Source organism: Clarias gariepinus, chromosome 4 (assembly GCF_024256425.1).
Source record: "Clarias gariepinus isolate MV-2021 ecotype Netherlands chromosome 4, CGAR_prim_01v2, whole genome shotgun sequence".
Lineage (NCBI taxonomy): Eukaryota > Metazoa > Chordata > Actinopteri > Siluriformes > Clariidae > Clarias > Clarias gariepinus.
In genome coordinates this window covers 19,867,173-19,884,955 of record NC_071103.1, presented here as the reverse complement: position 1 = coordinate 19,884,955, position 17,783 = coordinate 19,867,173, and the positions used below count along the sequence as shown (strand labels likewise).

The following is a 17,783-nucleotide window of genomic DNA, read 5'->3' as shown; positions in this document are numbered from 1 at the left end:
ACTTTTCAGTGATGACCTTCTGTGGGTTACAGTCAAGTCAGTAGTGTTCCCCATGATTATGGCTGTGTGGACTCAACTAGACTAAGAGATAAATGAGATTTATACTGTATAAATAGTAATTTACTCAAACTTGGAACGAAATATTAGAATATTTTAATATACTGAATTTTTCATTTTCATGCGCTGCAAGCCCTATTTATTGAATTCCCTGATTAAATAAAAGGGCTTGAAATTAATAGGATTTCTATTTAAATATAGCATTTTTATTTTTACGATGCACTGTACATGTTGCAAATTAAATTAGTCAACTTGTTTTTGTGTGTGTTTTTTTTTTAAACTGCTTCAGCAGGGTGTGGATCCTCTAAATATCCTTTTGAGTTTTGCTTACAACACTATGTGGTGCAATAGTAGAAGCTTTGCTGCTATGCCTAAGATTTACTATTGCAATTTTCTACCCAGGCATATTCAGTATTACATTATAATTTATTCTGTTCTTATTGGTGTTATTCTGTTCTCGGTTAAGCAAATGACTCTTTGAATATAAAAGTCCATGTCAATATTCTTTTCATAATGAATATTATCAGGTACATTGTTTAATTGTTGCATCCTTACAATTTATATTAAGAGCTTTTATTTAATATTAGTTTGATGCAGCGTGTCTATTATGAGCATCTGGAGGTGAGGTTTATAAACATCATTAGTGTAACTATACCTCAGCAAATATGAAAAAGTCATATCCGCTTTTCTGGTGTCCTCACATGAGTGATTGCAAATGTATTCTGTCTTTGGTAGATAATTATCCAATCTTCATAACTTTTTTTGTTTTCGAATCAGACAATTTGAATATGATCTCAATTTGATTGAATTCCTCAATGTCCCTTATATTATTCACAGCATTGCAATGCTCATGTTTGCTAATGAAACACAAATATTTATGGAGTGGGCTGAGTCCATATCTCAGTTTGTTCGCCTCCATTTTATGTTTGTACAGACGGAGCAGCATATGTTGGCTGAAATTACAAAAATGACGCCTCAATTGTTCATTTTTGAGCTTGGTTTTTATTTTCCTCTGCTTAAGAAATATCAAAGGATTAATTGATTTGGTGAAGACTTCCTGGCTGCAATCAATATGGGCACAATCAGGCGTAAGGTCCAGCATTCACTGCCGCAGCTTTTGTGAGGAAGAGTGAAAAAAAGCTGAGATATGTGTGAGGAGAGAACAGACACCAGCTCTCCTCAGCACTTTGTTATAAGTGATCCACTACGCTGTACATCCCTCCTGAAGCATGAATGGAAAAATCTCTGCTTCGAGATACCCTGTGTATGTGTATGTGTATGTGTATGGGTGGTAGAATAAGATTTGTTTATGGTTACATGCAGAAACACATGTATTTGAAAAAATCTTATTTGGATGATTTCCATTTGCTAGCTGAAAAGGTTGTTCAGACTGCCCTGCCCCTGGGGCCTCTGTGCACACACACACACAGACACACACACACACACACACACACACACACACACACACATACCCAAGGCTTTTTCATTCCACAGCCAACCTCCAAACCTTGTCTAAACTGCAGCTTCAGCCCTTGCAGGTCAGAGCTTATGGACAAATTGCTGTGATTGTCATCATCAATGCTTCAAATTTTCCACCCATTACAGAGGAATGGCTGCTGCATGGTGCGAAGAAGGGGGGGGGACGCTCCGAAACGCTTCGTTCTTATATGCCGGCCGAGTGACAGGCTCGAGGTGACTGATCTCCATGGAGACGCTTTGTTACAGTGCGCCGTACGTTCAGAGGCAAGAGCTAGGCACAGGGTTATTGAGCTGATAACAAGGTAATCCTGCTCCTCTCACAGCCTCCACAATTCCCACTGCCTTTAACTTGCTCTGCCTGTCTGACGGCACTTTCAGCACCGATTGTCTTTAATAAACCGGAAAAAAGGGATGCCTCGCTGCCATTTTAAAGACCTCTTTCCCATAATGTAAAGTTAAAGTGGTCAAAGGTCAGACTCAAATCAAAATAGAATACGGTGTGCCTCTGTGGCACCCAAAATGAAACTCAGTAGAAGGTCCTAATCTCCGTCATCTTCAGCAACACTTCTGTATCTCCCTGCTTTCCTGGGCTTTACATTAATATTACCAAAGACTATTTGAGGGTGTATCAAATATTGCTTATATGTCAAGGTTGTTTGGTAAATCTGAGCAGTAAATGTCAGGGTGCTTAACTTTATTTGCCCTCCAAAACTTGGCAGTATTTTCTGCACTTGTGTAGGTGGGCTATACTTCAAAAGGTGTAGTGCTTTTGGGAGAGCCTAATGCCCCGGAGATTTATATCTAGCGGAAATTTGTCCTAGGGGAGAGCAAATCCTCAGAGTTTAATATCCTCCTCTGAAATCTGTTTTTTTTTTTTACTTCTGGTATCTAAGGATATATCTTTTGTTAGTGTCACACTTTCTTTACTTTTGGCATCTTCTCCTCATCACCACTAAAAGTAAGTCATGGTTATTTCATGGGCCTGGTTTTGAGACCTTATAAACTAATAATGCACAAGGCTTTCAGCTTACAGCAGATTTACAGTCATTATGTAGGTATTGAAACACAGCCACGTATTTGACGTAGAAAACAAAAAGCAAATTGATGCAGCGTGCTGCAAGACAGCATCTTCATTTTGCTACGGTGTTCTGTATATAAGACAGACAATGCATTATTTGTGCATTAGTGCTTGTAAAGTATGTGAAAGCTTTTTTCACGCTGTTCCTTAAAACAAGTAAGCAATAAGATGAAGCTGGCTGTCCACTGCATGCTTTTTGTTTGGCTGCTTATACAGATCAGCCATAGCATTGAAACTACATGCCTAAAATTTTGTAGGTCCAACTTGTGCTGCTAAAACATGCATGGACTCTACAAGAGCTCACATGTTATAGTTTTTGACACCAAGACTTTAGCAGCAGATCCCTTAAGGTATTTCTGTAATTTGTGTGGTGAAGCCTCAAAGCATTGGCGCTGTTAGTTTAGCACATGGCACAGACGCTCAGTCAAATTGAGCGCTGCGGAATTTGGAGGCTAAACCAACACCTTAAACTCTGTCATGTTCTTCAAACCATTCACAGCCCAATATACAACAAGCTGATATGTACTGTGTGCTCTGACACCAGTCTGTCATAGCCAGCATTAACCTTTTCTGCAGTTTAGGTTAGAGGAGCTCTTCTTTGGGATCGGACCAGACTGGTTGCCTTCACTCCTCACACAAATCAGTGAGCCTGTTGCCTGGTTGTCCTTCCGTGTAGCACTTTTTGTAGGTAGAAATAACTGCACCAGCAACACCCCACATGACCAGATGTTTTGGAGATGCTTTTACCCAGTTGTCCAGCTATTGCAGTTTGACTTTTTTCAATGTGGCTCCAATTTTTATGTTTGCCCATTTTTCCTGCTACCAACTCATCGACTTTGAGAACTGAATGTTTACTTGCAGCCTAATATCTCCAACTCCTTGACAGATCATTCAGTGTAATTATATTCACCTGCCATTGGTATTAATGTTATGGTCAGCTGTACAAAAATGAGTTTCCACTGATTGATCTGACTGGATGAGAGGAATTTCATGAGTGATCATCATAGACGGTAACAACACTGGGGCATTTAACTATATGTTTCACTGCATGTCAAGGATGTTCCACAATTGATAAATACACTAAATGTCTGTCACCAGATTGGTTGACAGTAGGTTGGTATGGTTTGCAGTACTGAGGAGAGAACAGCTAATTGCCAAAACTCCTATTCAAAAACATGCACGGAAGGCACTTATAAAACTTAAAAAAACATGAAAGCACTTTAGAAAACATATCTGGATAACGTCGTATTAACTTAAACAGCACTTTGTCTCCTTAGTAACTGTTTCTAAGTGGTTCTGAATCAACTCCCCTGAAACACTGATATTCTTTTATTTATGGCTTAAAAGCAAACTAGCTTCTAACACAAGGCTGAATCCCAAATCCTTCTTTATACCCCTGATCTGATCCAGTGCACTGGATTTTTATTTAACATTATTTGGAATTTAACCCGGGAACCCGGGAGTTAACAGAGCAGTTTTTTTTAAAGCGGATTAAGTGGAAAGATAAAGTGAAATTTAAGAGATTTACAGATCTGTCCACCACCTCCAGGTTTATTCTCTTGTCTACATAAGATTTTAAAACTACTTTAACCTTACACTAATGGTTGGTCGCTAACAGTTGGATGCCAGTTCTGCTGTTAGTTCCACTAGTTGTAGGAGGATATGTGTTGGAAGAACACAATAAATAAAGTAAAAAATAAAGAAACAGATCACAATCTGTTGATTGTAAATGATGTATGTGGAATTGTTGTATAAAAACAATATCACAGTCAAGGTTGTGTTTTGTTGAATAACAGCTTAGCTGTGATGCCTTTGGTATTCGGGTTGCACCCTTGTGCCTATGCTGTGCTGATATCCAGCACAACAGCTCTCTCTCTCTCTCATGTTATATTGCTTAATTTGATGTATAGTGGGGAAAGAAAAATGAAGGCCCTACAGGCTAATCTAGTTCTAGCAAAGGCGTTTAACTAATACCCTCTCTCTATTTTTTTTATTGTTTTAATAACACCATCATGCCTGTAGATTCTTGTTCTGATAACAAATCTTGGAAATTATACTTATTGATTTTGAGGACCGAGAAGGCCAATTGCACTGCCTATTTCAGTCTCACTTTAAAATTTATTGAAACAAAGAAAGAAGAATAAACATACATACACGCACACAAAATAGCCCAAGTATAAAGATTTAATGAATCTGCAATTTGTTGCTCTAATCTCTCTCTCTCTCTCTCTTATACTTTTTATCTGCCATAGATTATCATTTCCAGCATAATGTGCAGCTACAACAAAGCTGATTGGACTGAGCTTGCCAAAATGGCAGAGGTGAGTCTTTGTTATGATAATTTACCAGCGCACACAGTTGTGAAATTATACCCCCTTCCTTGCTGATAATTTGCCTCTTTTGATAACACTGCCTGCATAACCATTGCTTGGGAAGAGAGGAGAAAAGTGTGATGTACCACACCTTTCCAAACTGCAAAAGCAACATTCACGGTTATTGCATAAACACCCCAAATATTGAATCAGTGGCAATTAATCTTGGATCTGAAGCATGCTACATTTAGGCAAATGTTTATAAGACCCAACTGGTTTGTCGCTGCCAAGAGGCTGAGACAGATGCCAGAGAAGGAAGGAGGCGCTGAAGGAAGAGAGAAAGAGAGAGAGAGAATGGGAGCGGAGCAAGCAAAGGGGGCATCTTTAGGCCAGACTTCTTCCAGCTTTTCTGTATGAGAGCAGGAGCTTTACAGCCTCTCTGTCCTTTCCTGGTGTCAGTCAAAGCAAACCCCAGCAGACCCACTGTGAACACACACATGCACAACGCCACACACATATTGAAACTCGCAAGTAAACTCAGAGCTGATATTTTGAATGGAAATGGATTGAGGCAGTTTAGTGGCCCCTGGAATTAATCGGTGTTGACTCACATATCTCTGGTGCTTAATTGTGCACAGAAAATGTCAGAAAGTAAACAGGCCCACGTGTCAATGTGTTAATTCTGCTATTGATTTCATTGACGCTCTCGCGCTCTGTTGGACCTCATTAAACCAGACCTGTCAAGCACCCCCCCTCTCCTTCCACTCGGAAAAGATGGACATCTGGTTAGTGCTGTCTCCCTTCTCGTCTACCCGTCTCTGTATTACTGTCAGGTACCTTTTGGATATTGCACATCATAAAGCAGGGAAGACACTGATCTAAACTAGAATGTAGTACATTCATTACCTAGCTTCTTAATCCCTAACCAAGCCCTACCGTCACACCTAATAATAACCTAGCTTCCCAAGTGTCCAAGAGACACATGTTGGGTTTAGCCTTTACCTGCTTTCTACCACTCTGGTATAGATCTAAGTTACAAGGGAGGTTGGCAGTGCCACTGGATATAGTGGAGGAGGAGAGAAAAAAAAGAAAGAAATATGCCTTTGGTGCCTTCTTTTTTTGTTTGCTTGTGGTGTGTCTTCTGAACTGAATTCATTGTTTTCATCACATCCATAGCAGACTGTTTAGTTACCTCTGCCGGCAAATATGAAATAAAAGCCCGGTTTCCATGGTAACTCCATTTTCAAGGAGATTCAACCATTAATTTTCACTTTGAAAATTCTGGAAGGGAACACTTAACACTGTGGCTTGCCCAAGGATACTACTTAAAAGTTTTTTGTTCTCCTTTTCCCCTTTTTTTCTCTTCACCAACATGTCAGACTAAAGTAAATCATTTTCTACTTTCAACTGCCCCCCATTACTGCTCCCTCCACACAAATTTCTGCCTGATAGAGAAATATTGCATCATAACCATGAGCTAGAAGCAGTAATTCCTAGATGTCAAAGTCTCTCCGTAACCTGTTCATGCTTTAATTTTTTATTTTAAAGTTGTGAACAGAAATAGTATTATGCCATTTCATATGCAGTATGTGTTGAAAATGAATACTGATAATCAACAAAAATTTGTAAAAGTTCAGGTGCAATAAAATTTCTGATTCTGTAGGTTTCACTGGAATAAAAAGGATAAAAACTCCCCCTTTCTGATCTAATGTCTCCAGCCTTGTAACATGTCTGTGGTCTGATGAGCTGCCTTTAGCTAAATAATTTACATACATTTATGTGATGAGCCACAGAAGAAGATCTGTTACAAAAGCTGAATTTGTTCATTATTATAAAACTACTTGCTATATACAGTACTGGTTATATGTGTTCTTGGTTGGGTTCTAAAATGCTGTGTCATATCACCAGATGATTGTAAAAATGTAAGATTAAGTTAAGAACAGTCTCTAAAAGCTCACAGTCATTGGCCGTCCTCCCTGCTGCTTGTTCAACAGAAAGTACTGTGAGCAACACTGGTAAGCCCCACTCAATTCTTCTTGTTTTTCCAGGTTTTTTGCTTTCATTTTCAGTCCAGTCCCTCTACCTAAGGAATGATTTTTTTGTTGCTAAGCCACCCAGTGACCTACAAATCATTCTTGCATAAAAACCTTCTGACTTAAAGCATGAACAAGTGAGAACAAGTTGCAGATGAGGATAGCTGATCAGGGCAGTGATTAGTATACTGGTTATCAGTGTTGGGGAAGTTACTCAAAAAAAGATTATTACAAATGACTAATTACTACTTTAAAATTGTAATTTGATTACATTACTGATTATTACATGTAAAAAGTAATCAGATTACTAATTACATTACTTTCAAGTTACTTTGAAAACATCTGTCAGTGCTTGTGCCTGTGATGGGCATATGCCTCAACCTGTTGTCTCTCCTCGCTCACTCCTTAGGCTCCCTAAGGAGGCATTCTCTCTTTCTGCAGATGTGCGAAGGGGCAAGGTCGGGCCGGCTGGCAATAATTAATGTTAATGGATTTCGGGCTTTTTCAGCATCCCTTCCCCCTCCTTTAACCCTTCCCCTTATCTGTTTTTTTCCTAAATAATACTACCATTTTTCCCGCAACACCTCGCCCCGTGTCCATGTGGTGCCGCCCGTGCAAAAAAGAGTGAACCCGATACAACATCAAATGTATTGATTTTTAAACACCACATTTGTAACGCTAGTAGCGTAATGTTATTGACATTGGTAACTGTAATTAAATGACATGCATTTAAAATGTAACACGTTACATTACTGCATTATTAGAAAAAGTAATTCGATTACAGTAACGCATTACACAATAACGTGTTATACCCAACTCTGCTGGTGATGCTGAATGCTGAGTGGTCGGAACAGACAAGAGGGGAAATGAGGTTGCTGCTACAATTTTTTAACTGTACAGTATCTTTAGGCGTTTGCAGCCTGTTGCTGTAAAACATTTGTTTCCATTTCTTGAATTTAATTTATATGATATAATTTAATATGAAGAACTGAGGGGTACGTAGTTCAAGACTTTTGCACGGTACTGTATCTAGTGCCTGTTCTTTTCCATGTTAGAGTAAGTGTATGTATCTACATTTTTTTTTTTGCTGTTGTGCTCCTGATACCCTCTGAGATCGAGTCAACTATCATGATCTAAAGTGTATGACAGAGATACTGTAGGTGATCTTGTCTTATAAAGTCGGGAGCTGATAGTCCATGTCAAAAGCAGTGTCAGCACAGATAAAGAACCAGTGCTAGCGCATGGCTCTTTTGTGAAGTGTATACTTAGAACTGCCCTCCTGCTTTAAACAACTATGAATGGTAGAATAAACCACTGATGGTGCTTTTGTCCAGATAGAACATTGCTATTTGGGTGGTTTTACAAATAAATATTTGAAACTCAGTGAAATTCTTCAATCATGTCTGTCACACAATCCAATTTAAAATGCATCATCACTATTAACGCAAACATTATGACAGTAACAGTCTTATTCTGTGCCTGAATTCAGTATCTTAAAATCATCATGGTATTTACATTGCCTGCGCTAATGCTTTACAGGGCGTTCTAACATCTTTTTTATATTCCTGAATAATAAATGCAGAGCTCTATCTATTATAAAAATTAGGCAATGTTGTGTCGTCGTATATTTATTGGCAGCTGCACAAGTTGGACTGTTACCGGTTATACTGCTGGAGAGGAGTATAGATCATAATCATAGGACATGCCTTTACTAAAATGTGTGTATGTATCTGTATCTGTATGGGAATGGGATTAGAGGTGACACTAAGCCTCTTGATCTTTCATGCTTTCTGTTTGCCCCTTCATCTCCTTTCCACTCTCACTATCTGTTTCTGTGCTTCCATCTGACCTGCTTCGCTCTTTCTTAGGTGTGTTTTTAAGCACGCAGCATGAAAAGGACAGAAAACCAAATCCTTAACCCTTCTTCATCAGCCTTTTTGCGCATTGTTTTGGACAGGTTTTCTCTGTCATTCTCTTTTAGCCTGCAATGACAAATAGTTTTCATGGGTTCTTTCCTCTCAAAGCTGCTTATTGTGATTTGCGATGATAGTGTGCTTAATTCATTGTGTGTGGCCTTTTGTTGTGTAGGGAAAGGGGGAATAGGAGGCAGCCACCTCCTGTCTCTTGTCCTGTCTATAAAGGGCTTAAAGGAAGCTGGGTGAAATTAAACATTATTGATAATTGGCTTTGGGATCACGGTGCATTGTGTCTATTTTGTACCTGCATTTGGCCCTAATTGACCATGAAATCTGGAGCCTAATCCAGGGCTGCCATGCTTCCTCCTCTCTTCAACTGACTATGATAAATGGCTTCATCCTGCCACTTGCTCCTCTGCACTTTGTAAGGCTAAAATACTTATTCTTCTTTTCTCCCTCTAATGGCTGTCAGTCTGCGGAAAATCATAAATCTATAGCCGGAGTCACTCTGGCAGGTTTGTGGAGCTTTTGTAATTGTTTAAATCCCACATGTGATGTGGTTTAAAGCCCCCATGGATATGTAATTGCCTGTCAAACGCCTTTCCTGCTCAGCTACTTTCTATGCCCCATTCCACTAGTCTACATACAGAGCAGCATCTCCTGTGCATTCATGTGGAACAGTTATCACTTGTCTGATCTATTTTAGTCCTAATGCTTCAGTCACTGTTGTTTTGTATCTCTCATTGGCATACATCTTCTCTCGAGAAGTGGCTTTTTTTGGACATAATTAATTAACTATTAACCATGCTGTTGTTTTTTTTTTAGTCATTTGCATGATTGATTTTACACTAGTGAGACCTGCATACAGTTTCATTTCAAAGTTTTTACTTTCATATGTAAAGCATGAATTCATTGCCTATATTGAAGTAACGTTTGCATAAATATGACCCTTGAACAGGCTTCTGGAGCTGATGCCCTGGAGCTGAATTTATCCTGCCCTCATGGAATGGGAGAGAGGGGTATGGGACTCGCCTGCGGGCAGGTACAACCAACACACCTCACTTTGCACCTCAGACGTACTGAGACACAAACTGAAGGAGCTTACACTCTCTCACTGAGAACATGACTTGTCAGTTAGTGTGTGCTCAGAGAGTACTAAGCTACTTGTATATACACTACAGTAGAATAGTTAAGCTTAATGAATCCAGCTGCTGAAAATACATATGTACAGCGTGTATAGCATAAATGACTGATATATATCACATTACATGGTGAATTAGTGAATATCATTCCTGTCTCAGCCAACTGCCTTTCCCTTCCAGGGAATTACCATATTTCATTAAATATAGAAAGAAAGTATTTCTTATTGAGAGGAATAGGAATATTTTGATTCTCAAGGGTTTTGTAAAAAGTCTGAGTATCAGTGTAATAACGTCACTCGTTTAGTAAAGCAGTCACGAAGGAGGGGTAGTCATGCCTGAGGTATATGTATCTTTCTGGGCACTCCACTTCATGAAATGAAAATTTATTGTCTATGTTATGAAAGTATGATGACAGGTATGATAGGGAGACAAACCACAAACACCTACTAATGAGTCTCCACTCCAGATGAGTATTTTGCATGATGGTCTTAATGATGCACATTTTATATAACATTGCATTCAATCAATGCGTTAACAAAAATTAATAATCCATAAATGATTTCTTCAGCTCTTCGTAAATAGTTTTCTTTCAAACTCAGAATTGCGTACGCTAGGATTAATGTAGCATTTATTGTTAGAAGATTAAGACCATCATTTTTTTTTCTCGTTGCAGAGACATGATGCATATGCATATTACACAGTGACAAAACATTATTGTTTATGACTTCATTTACAGCCATAGGTGTATTGTATGTTAGTCTAATAATAGTATATATGTATATAATAATATATGTAGTTATAAGACTATATATCTAAATATATTATAAGCAATTTCCCTCTGGGATTAATAAAGTTATTTGAATCTTGAATTTGAATTGAATGAATATTAAATCCAAGGGCAATGACATTGACACATATTAGGCAGTTGAAGGCTAAAACAAGACTAGGTGTTTTTTTTCCCCAAATTTTTAGCTGTCCAATTTGGGTCAGTCTGAGCTCATGTCAGCCTTAGATTTCTGTTCTGGGCTAACAGAAGTGAAACCTGGGGTGGTCTTTTACTGGAGCAGCCCATCCACCTCAAGATGCAATATTTGCAATATTTTGTGTATGTTGAAATGCCTTGTTACCGGCTTCCTGGAAGTTCACACCAGTCTGCCCATTTTTCTCTGACCTCTCTTATCAACAAGGTGTTTCCACCCACAGAGCTTTTACACACTCAAAGTTTTTGTCACCACTGACGGCATTCAGTGTAAACTATGTAAACAATGCCCAGAATATCATAAGGTTCTGAACTATTTTGATGTTTGAGGTGAACATCATGGCCTGATTCATATGCTAAACATATGCTCATGATTCTATTCTATCTATCTATCTATCTATCTATCTATCTATCTATCTATCTATCTATCTATCTATTTTTGCATCGTGCTGCTACCACATGATTGGCGGATTTGATAACTGAATAAATGTGCAGGGACACAGGTGTTTTATGTGGATGCTGAGTGCGTGTGTGTGTACGTGCGCACATGGCCCATGCCATCAGGAAATATAAATCAAGTAGGCTTTTATTGTCATTTCAACCATATACAGTTCAGTATACAGGGAAATCAATTCAACGCTCCTTTAGGACCAAAGTGCTACATGCAACATAAATTAACAGAACTAGCTAAAAACTACACAAAAGACAAAAAAGACAACATACAGTAAAGTGCATAAAAATGCAATGATTGGAAAATCTTGGTCATTCAGTATATTCAGGTTTTTTTTTTTTGGGCACATAACATCACTGAACCTAGAGCCGACCAACAGAAGCAAGCGCAGATCATAACCCTGCCCCACAGGATTGTACAGTAGGCACTAGGCTAATCTCATCAGACTCATTAGACCACATTTGAAGACCTTTTTTCAATGCTCTACAGCCCATTCCTTATGCTCCCTAGCAAACTGAACCCTTTTTTTCAATTACTTACTGATTTTCTTAAGGCTTCACAGTTGTTTAGTCCAAATCCCTTGAGTTCTTTTTGCATGTGCGTGTGGAAATGCTCTTACTTTCTATATTAAACAAATATTTTAATAATAAATATTTGTTTAATATAGAATTAAGAGCATTTTAATAATGCATTTTACAGTTCTTTCCCCAACTGTAGTAGTTTCAGTAATCTTTTTAGTTGTTTTTGTTGCTTGATGCAGGCCAGTAAAGTAACATTTTTAACATGAAGTAACATCTTTGCCAGGATATGTGACAGGATATGTTTTCCGGCATTGTTTAAGAAATGAGAAGCATCACTGCATCAGTTAGGGTTAAAAAACTTGTTTGCATGTGAACCATATTATTCACTGCAGTAATTATGCAATGGAAGGCACTTAACCATTTGCTTAGTTAAATTTAGGTAGTGACTTTTTTTGGCTGGGTGATGTACAGTATATAATTACAAACACACACACACACACACACACACACACACACACACACACACACTGTATATACAGTACACGTTTCCTATTAGGATATCATGGTATATCATATGCCATGTTTGTATTGCATCTACAGATTTGTAAAACAGTTAATCTTTTTGTATGTTTGAGTTTTTGTTTGTTGGTCTGTTTAGGCATAGGAAATTGTGTTTCTGATATTTGACACAGCTTGTCACCAAGTCTGTAGTGGTCAAGAAAATGACATGAAACCCTGCTCTGGTAGCAACACACATGTCAGATAGAAACAAAAACAAAATCATTAAATGCAAAGTAGAAAAGGATTTTAAAAAAAGGATAAAAGGGCTGTTTGAAGCACCCGAGTTGGCCTTTCCATCATGAGAAGCTTCTATCACACAGCTAGACTTTTGTAACTGTTTGCGTTTTTCTTTCTGGAGTCTGTGTCAGACAAATACCACAGATCCAGTGTAAAAATATGTTGTGTGGGTATCACAGCAGCAGTATGATTGAAGTCTTTTCCTCTTGGCACTGTGTTAACACACCCACACCTAAGTGCTTCATTAAAACCACCTAGGTGTGGTGGCCGTGGTGCCTGGCACGAGGACTTTTTGGGTGCTGTGGGTTGTCCGGTGGACCCTCCATGGATCAGACTTGTTTGTCTGGCACATTCCATGGGTGCTCGATTGTGCATGGTTGGATGCAATGTACTGGGTGTTCTGGTGCCTTTCTATTGTGCTCAGCATTGCCTTTTTTTCTGTGATTTTTTTTTTTTGCATTGTCTTGCCTGACCTTGAAAGTCAACCAGGTTGTTATGATAGCACCACAAAATCAGAAATCTGATTTTTGCATGTGTGTGGATGTTCCTCTTCTAGATTAAAAGCAAAATGACTGGATAAAATGGATCCACAACATAGCTACAAAGTGTAACTGTACAGATCTGCTTTGATAAACAGTATTATAGCTATAAGGAATACTCTAATCCTGATAAATAAGAGAAGTGTAATTATTGGTAGAATGTGAAAGACAAACATACCTCATGAAGTTCTTCTTCAGCTTGAGTTGATTACTTGTTATAGTACAGGAAATAGAACAGGCTTTCCACCCTAACAGAGATGGAACTATTTTCCACTGCAGCACTCGTAAATTTAAAGAGTTATATCCGTTTGCTGTAGATTTTCCGCTCTAAGACAAAAAGCTAATCAAAGCTGCCGGGCCGCAGGCAGGTAACCTCCATCTGAACTAAAGAGAGGCAATATCATTTAATCACACCGGTTGGCACTTCTTCTACTAGCTGGGGAAAAACATTATTTCTGACTACATCAAAAGAGAGGCAGAATTTGATTTTAATGGGATATTAATATGCAATTTCCCCCCAGTGGCTGTGCTTAGTTTTCACAGTATAATGTTCATTCTTTTCTCAGAGCTGTTTAAAATCTAGCCACCATTAGAGATGATTTTGTTTACTTATGATAAGCATAAATACATGTAATGATATTATTATCCTGTTTACTGATTGGGGTTTCACTGCTCTATTCAGGAAGCATTACATTTCCTAATGAGTTTGAATGGAAGCCGCAGAAGCCTCTGAACCTCACCTCAACAAGGCTGCCGGTTATAATGTACAGTAGCTGCGTGCATTATCGCTATTCTTTTTCTCTTTTAAACCATTCAGTGTTACCATGTGGGTTTTCCTTCTGTAGTTACTGGCCCACACATATGACATAAGCACGGTTATTAAAATATCAGGTTAAGGGGGCATGTAAAACACCTCAGCTTTTGTGACAGATTAAGATCTCCTAGGTGTGAGGAGTCTTTGTCATTGCTCTTACTCGGGTTTGACTCAACATCCATTGGGATCTCATATTTTGCCACCCTTCAATACCATCTCCTTGGATTCACAAATTAAAAGTGGCGCAGGCTCCCACAACTATTTTCAGCCCACCAAACCGGACCTAGTGGCACGCCGCTTCCATCATCCCTCCTACGAGACTTGCTGGCTACTGGCTCTTAACAAGAGCGCCCACCTGCTGTGACCCTGCATGGCAAAATTAAAATTTCAGGTGCAAAGCCACTATCCCTTTACTACCCATCTCTGTTCAAACCTCAGCCATTCCTGTCTTTCTGCCTGAGGGTGCTAAAGACCCTCTTTCTGCTCTCTCTCTCTCTCTCTCTAACTCTTTACTCTCCTTGTTCCCTCGATCCGCTCACCCCCCGTTGTGCTGAAATGAATCCCACGCTGGGCTCCACCTGCCCTGCGGTGACAGCACGGGGGAGAGAGAAAATAAATAAAGAATTCTCCGCGGAGATGCCGTGCCCCTCCTTTAATTTCATACTAGACCTCCCCTCCTCCATGCAGCCATTCCTCCTGAACAGTGCTGCCGGAGTGAGTATGCAATTCACTCGGCTCTTATTGCTGCTCACTAGTCGATTTTCTTTGCTGAATGCTCTTGAGTGGGACTGTAAGCTCTCCGTGTCTGATTATGTGCCCACGAGGCACTTTGGCTCTTGACCATGTTCCTGATTTTGAGTTTCCCCTGCTGCAGGTCTGCATCGCTCCTAGGCCATTAGTGGAAAGTTATGCTGAATTCTCCCCAGTCACTCTGCCAAAAAAGCAAGTCTACCATGCACATACACACAGGTGTTGGGGCTGTCCAGCCATGCATGTAATGCCGAGTGTAACGGACTGCATGGAGGACAGGGACACGGTTCCTGGCCTATAGACTCATACTCTCACCCCCATCTGGCCTGTAATAAGCTGTCACAGGCAGGCCTCAGAGGGAGCACATGCCCACTGTGAGAGCACAGTTCTTACAAGCAGCATCTGTTTGGTGGCTGGTGCCTGGCTGCAGGCCACAACCCCGTCTCTCTTGCTGGAACAGGCCTAATGCAATTTCCCCATGACCCCTCTGGGAGGAAGGCCAGCTTTGCTTTCGGTGCGGCTGTGTTCATGTTGTCGTTCTTAAAGACTAACACCATTCCGCTCATAAAAAGCCATGCCTTCAGGATGCTGGACGCAGAGTGCACCAGCACATTTGCCACAAAACTTGCCATAGTGCTACAGTTGTTATGTTGTATGTTGTATTTTCAAACACCTTTAGTGTGGATATGAATATGTCGAGTGGGTGTCTAGGCTGTGAGCCAGAACAAGAACCAAATGAACTTAGAATCTTTGGTTTAGATGGCCAGGAATATGTAATCCTTTATTAGAGAGCAAAAAAATCCTGATTAAGCCCATTTCAGTTCTAGGTTATACCACTACAAAATGTTCAATGGCAAATGTTCAAAAAGCATACAAGGGTAAATTTAGTATTTATGTAGAAGACTATTGTATATATACAGTATGTACTATATATATTTTTATATACAGTGAAACCTCGGATTGCGAGTTAACGATTTGTTTGCAAATGTTCCGCAAAACAGCAAAGATTTTTAATACATTTTGACTTGAGAAACAAGAAAGTCTTGGCTTACGAGCATCGAGTATCATGTATTACGCATGCGCTTCTTGTTTTGATGCCGAGCGTCACGTGATCACAACTAAACCAACTGTTTTTTCTCTCTCTTGTGCTGCGGAGTTGTGGGTAATCATCTCCCCTGCTGGGTCTTAGTGTGCGTCTCTTACTGGTATAATCAACATCCGTGCACACGTTTACTGTTTACTATAACACTGTGACCAGATGTGTGTATAAAACATATTTTATTTTGTGTTTACAGCACCCATGTATAACACACGTGTCTGCGCTTGTAAAGCAAAAGAAATTCTCAATAAAAGGTTAAAAATCCATTTTCTTCCTCAACCTGGTCGCGCACGTAATTAGAGGCCGTGCTGGTTCACACACTCTCTCTCTCTTTCTCTCTCGCCTTTAGCGGGTGTGTGTTTGTAAACCGGCACGGTGTCAAATTACGCGCGTGCAGACACATAACAAGAGACCCAAACATACACACACACACAGTGCCTGCGTGCATAAACGGAGACACTTATCTGTCAGGATTTATTTTTACTTTTTTTCATTAGAAGGTTAAAAATCCATTTTCTTCCTCAGCCTGTCGTTTTTGTGTGCGCGCGCATAATTTGACACTGTGCCAGTTCACACACACTCTCTCTCGCCTTTAGCGTGTGTGTGTGTGTTTGTTTGTGAACCGGCACGGTGTCAAATTATGTGCGCACACACATAACGACAGACCCAAACACACACAGACACACACACCGCCTACGCGCATAAACGGATACCCTTATCTGTCGCAATTTATTTTTACTTTTTTTTTTTAGGTAAAGTGAAGGTTAATTTGTTTCATTTTTTACTTTATATTTTGTGTTAATTATTTTTAGGTATTAATTTTTTTGGGCTGTGGAACAAATAATTTGAGTTTCTATTATTTCTTATGGGAAAATTATATTTGGTTTACGAGTGTTTTGAAATACAAGCCCGCTTCCGGAACGAATTATGTGTAAAGTTCAATTAGTCTGTGCAATTGGAATGTACCTTTCAGATGAATGCTAATAAATAAACACATTTTGGTACATCCTGATTTACATTAAAGTAAGTAATTCTGTTGTCTGTTGTCTAAAATGGCGTCAATTGCTATCAGTATTTTCATGTAGTCTGCTAGTCTTTTACATTTTAACACTGATATGAGGTTTGTTTTTAGAGGTTTATGTATAAAAACTAACATTACTACTGGTTTGTCAAGGAACAGAAGGCACACTCTCCTACAACACTGTAGTGACATCTGGTTTTGTTGCCTGGAGTTCAAGATCTGCTACATCAACCAATGAATCTCCCTAAGATGCCAGCAGTGCGATTAACCATCTCTCAGGAGCTCAGATATTACAGCTCCTTCACTGGCAGATGGCTCGGAGCTGACTAGTTGAATCCAGCTCTCCAACCTTGTTTATTCCCTGTTTAAGCCTTGAATAAATCAAGACAAATTGCTATGGATGACACTTGCTGGAGACACAAGTGCATAAATTCAATATCTCCTGGAAAAAAAATGTATGATAAAAAATGTATGTATGAATTTTATCTACAACACAGTAACCTTTCCTGTCTTCCATCTAGAGCCTTTAGGATGTGTATGGCATATCTTTAGGTGCAAATACCGTCCCTCTGTCCATTTCTCCAAAGGCGAATGCACATCCGTAAACACACAGGAGTCTCGCAGGAGGAAATGGCTCCGAATTACCTAACATGTCATGGAAATAGAAATGAAATATTCCCAGGGACATGTTTCTTTTGGGTTCCCCATTCTAACAAATCAATCCTGGCTAATGGTTTTAAAAATCAAACACTAACCTTTTCCTCTCTGCCGGAAACTGACCTCAATGTTCCATT

At 39.4% G+C, this 17,783-nt stretch overlaps 1 protein-coding gene across 1 annotated transcript in view; it reads left to right on the top strand.

The window, feature by feature from the left end:
• The window catches only part of dpyda.1 (dihydropyrimidine dehydrogenase a, tandem duplicate 1), a 138,347-nt gene that overhangs the window by 87,159 nt on the left and 33,405 nt on the right, over nt 1-17,783 (top strand). Inside the window, exons 15-16 of the mRNA XM_053494589.1 lie at nt 4,867-4,935; nt 9,834-9,917. Of these exons, the coding sequence (XP_053350564.1) occupies nt 4,867-4,935; nt 9,834-9,917 (153 nt within the window). The remainder of the gene's footprint in view (nt 1-4,866; nt 4,936-9,833; nt 9,918-17,783) is intronic.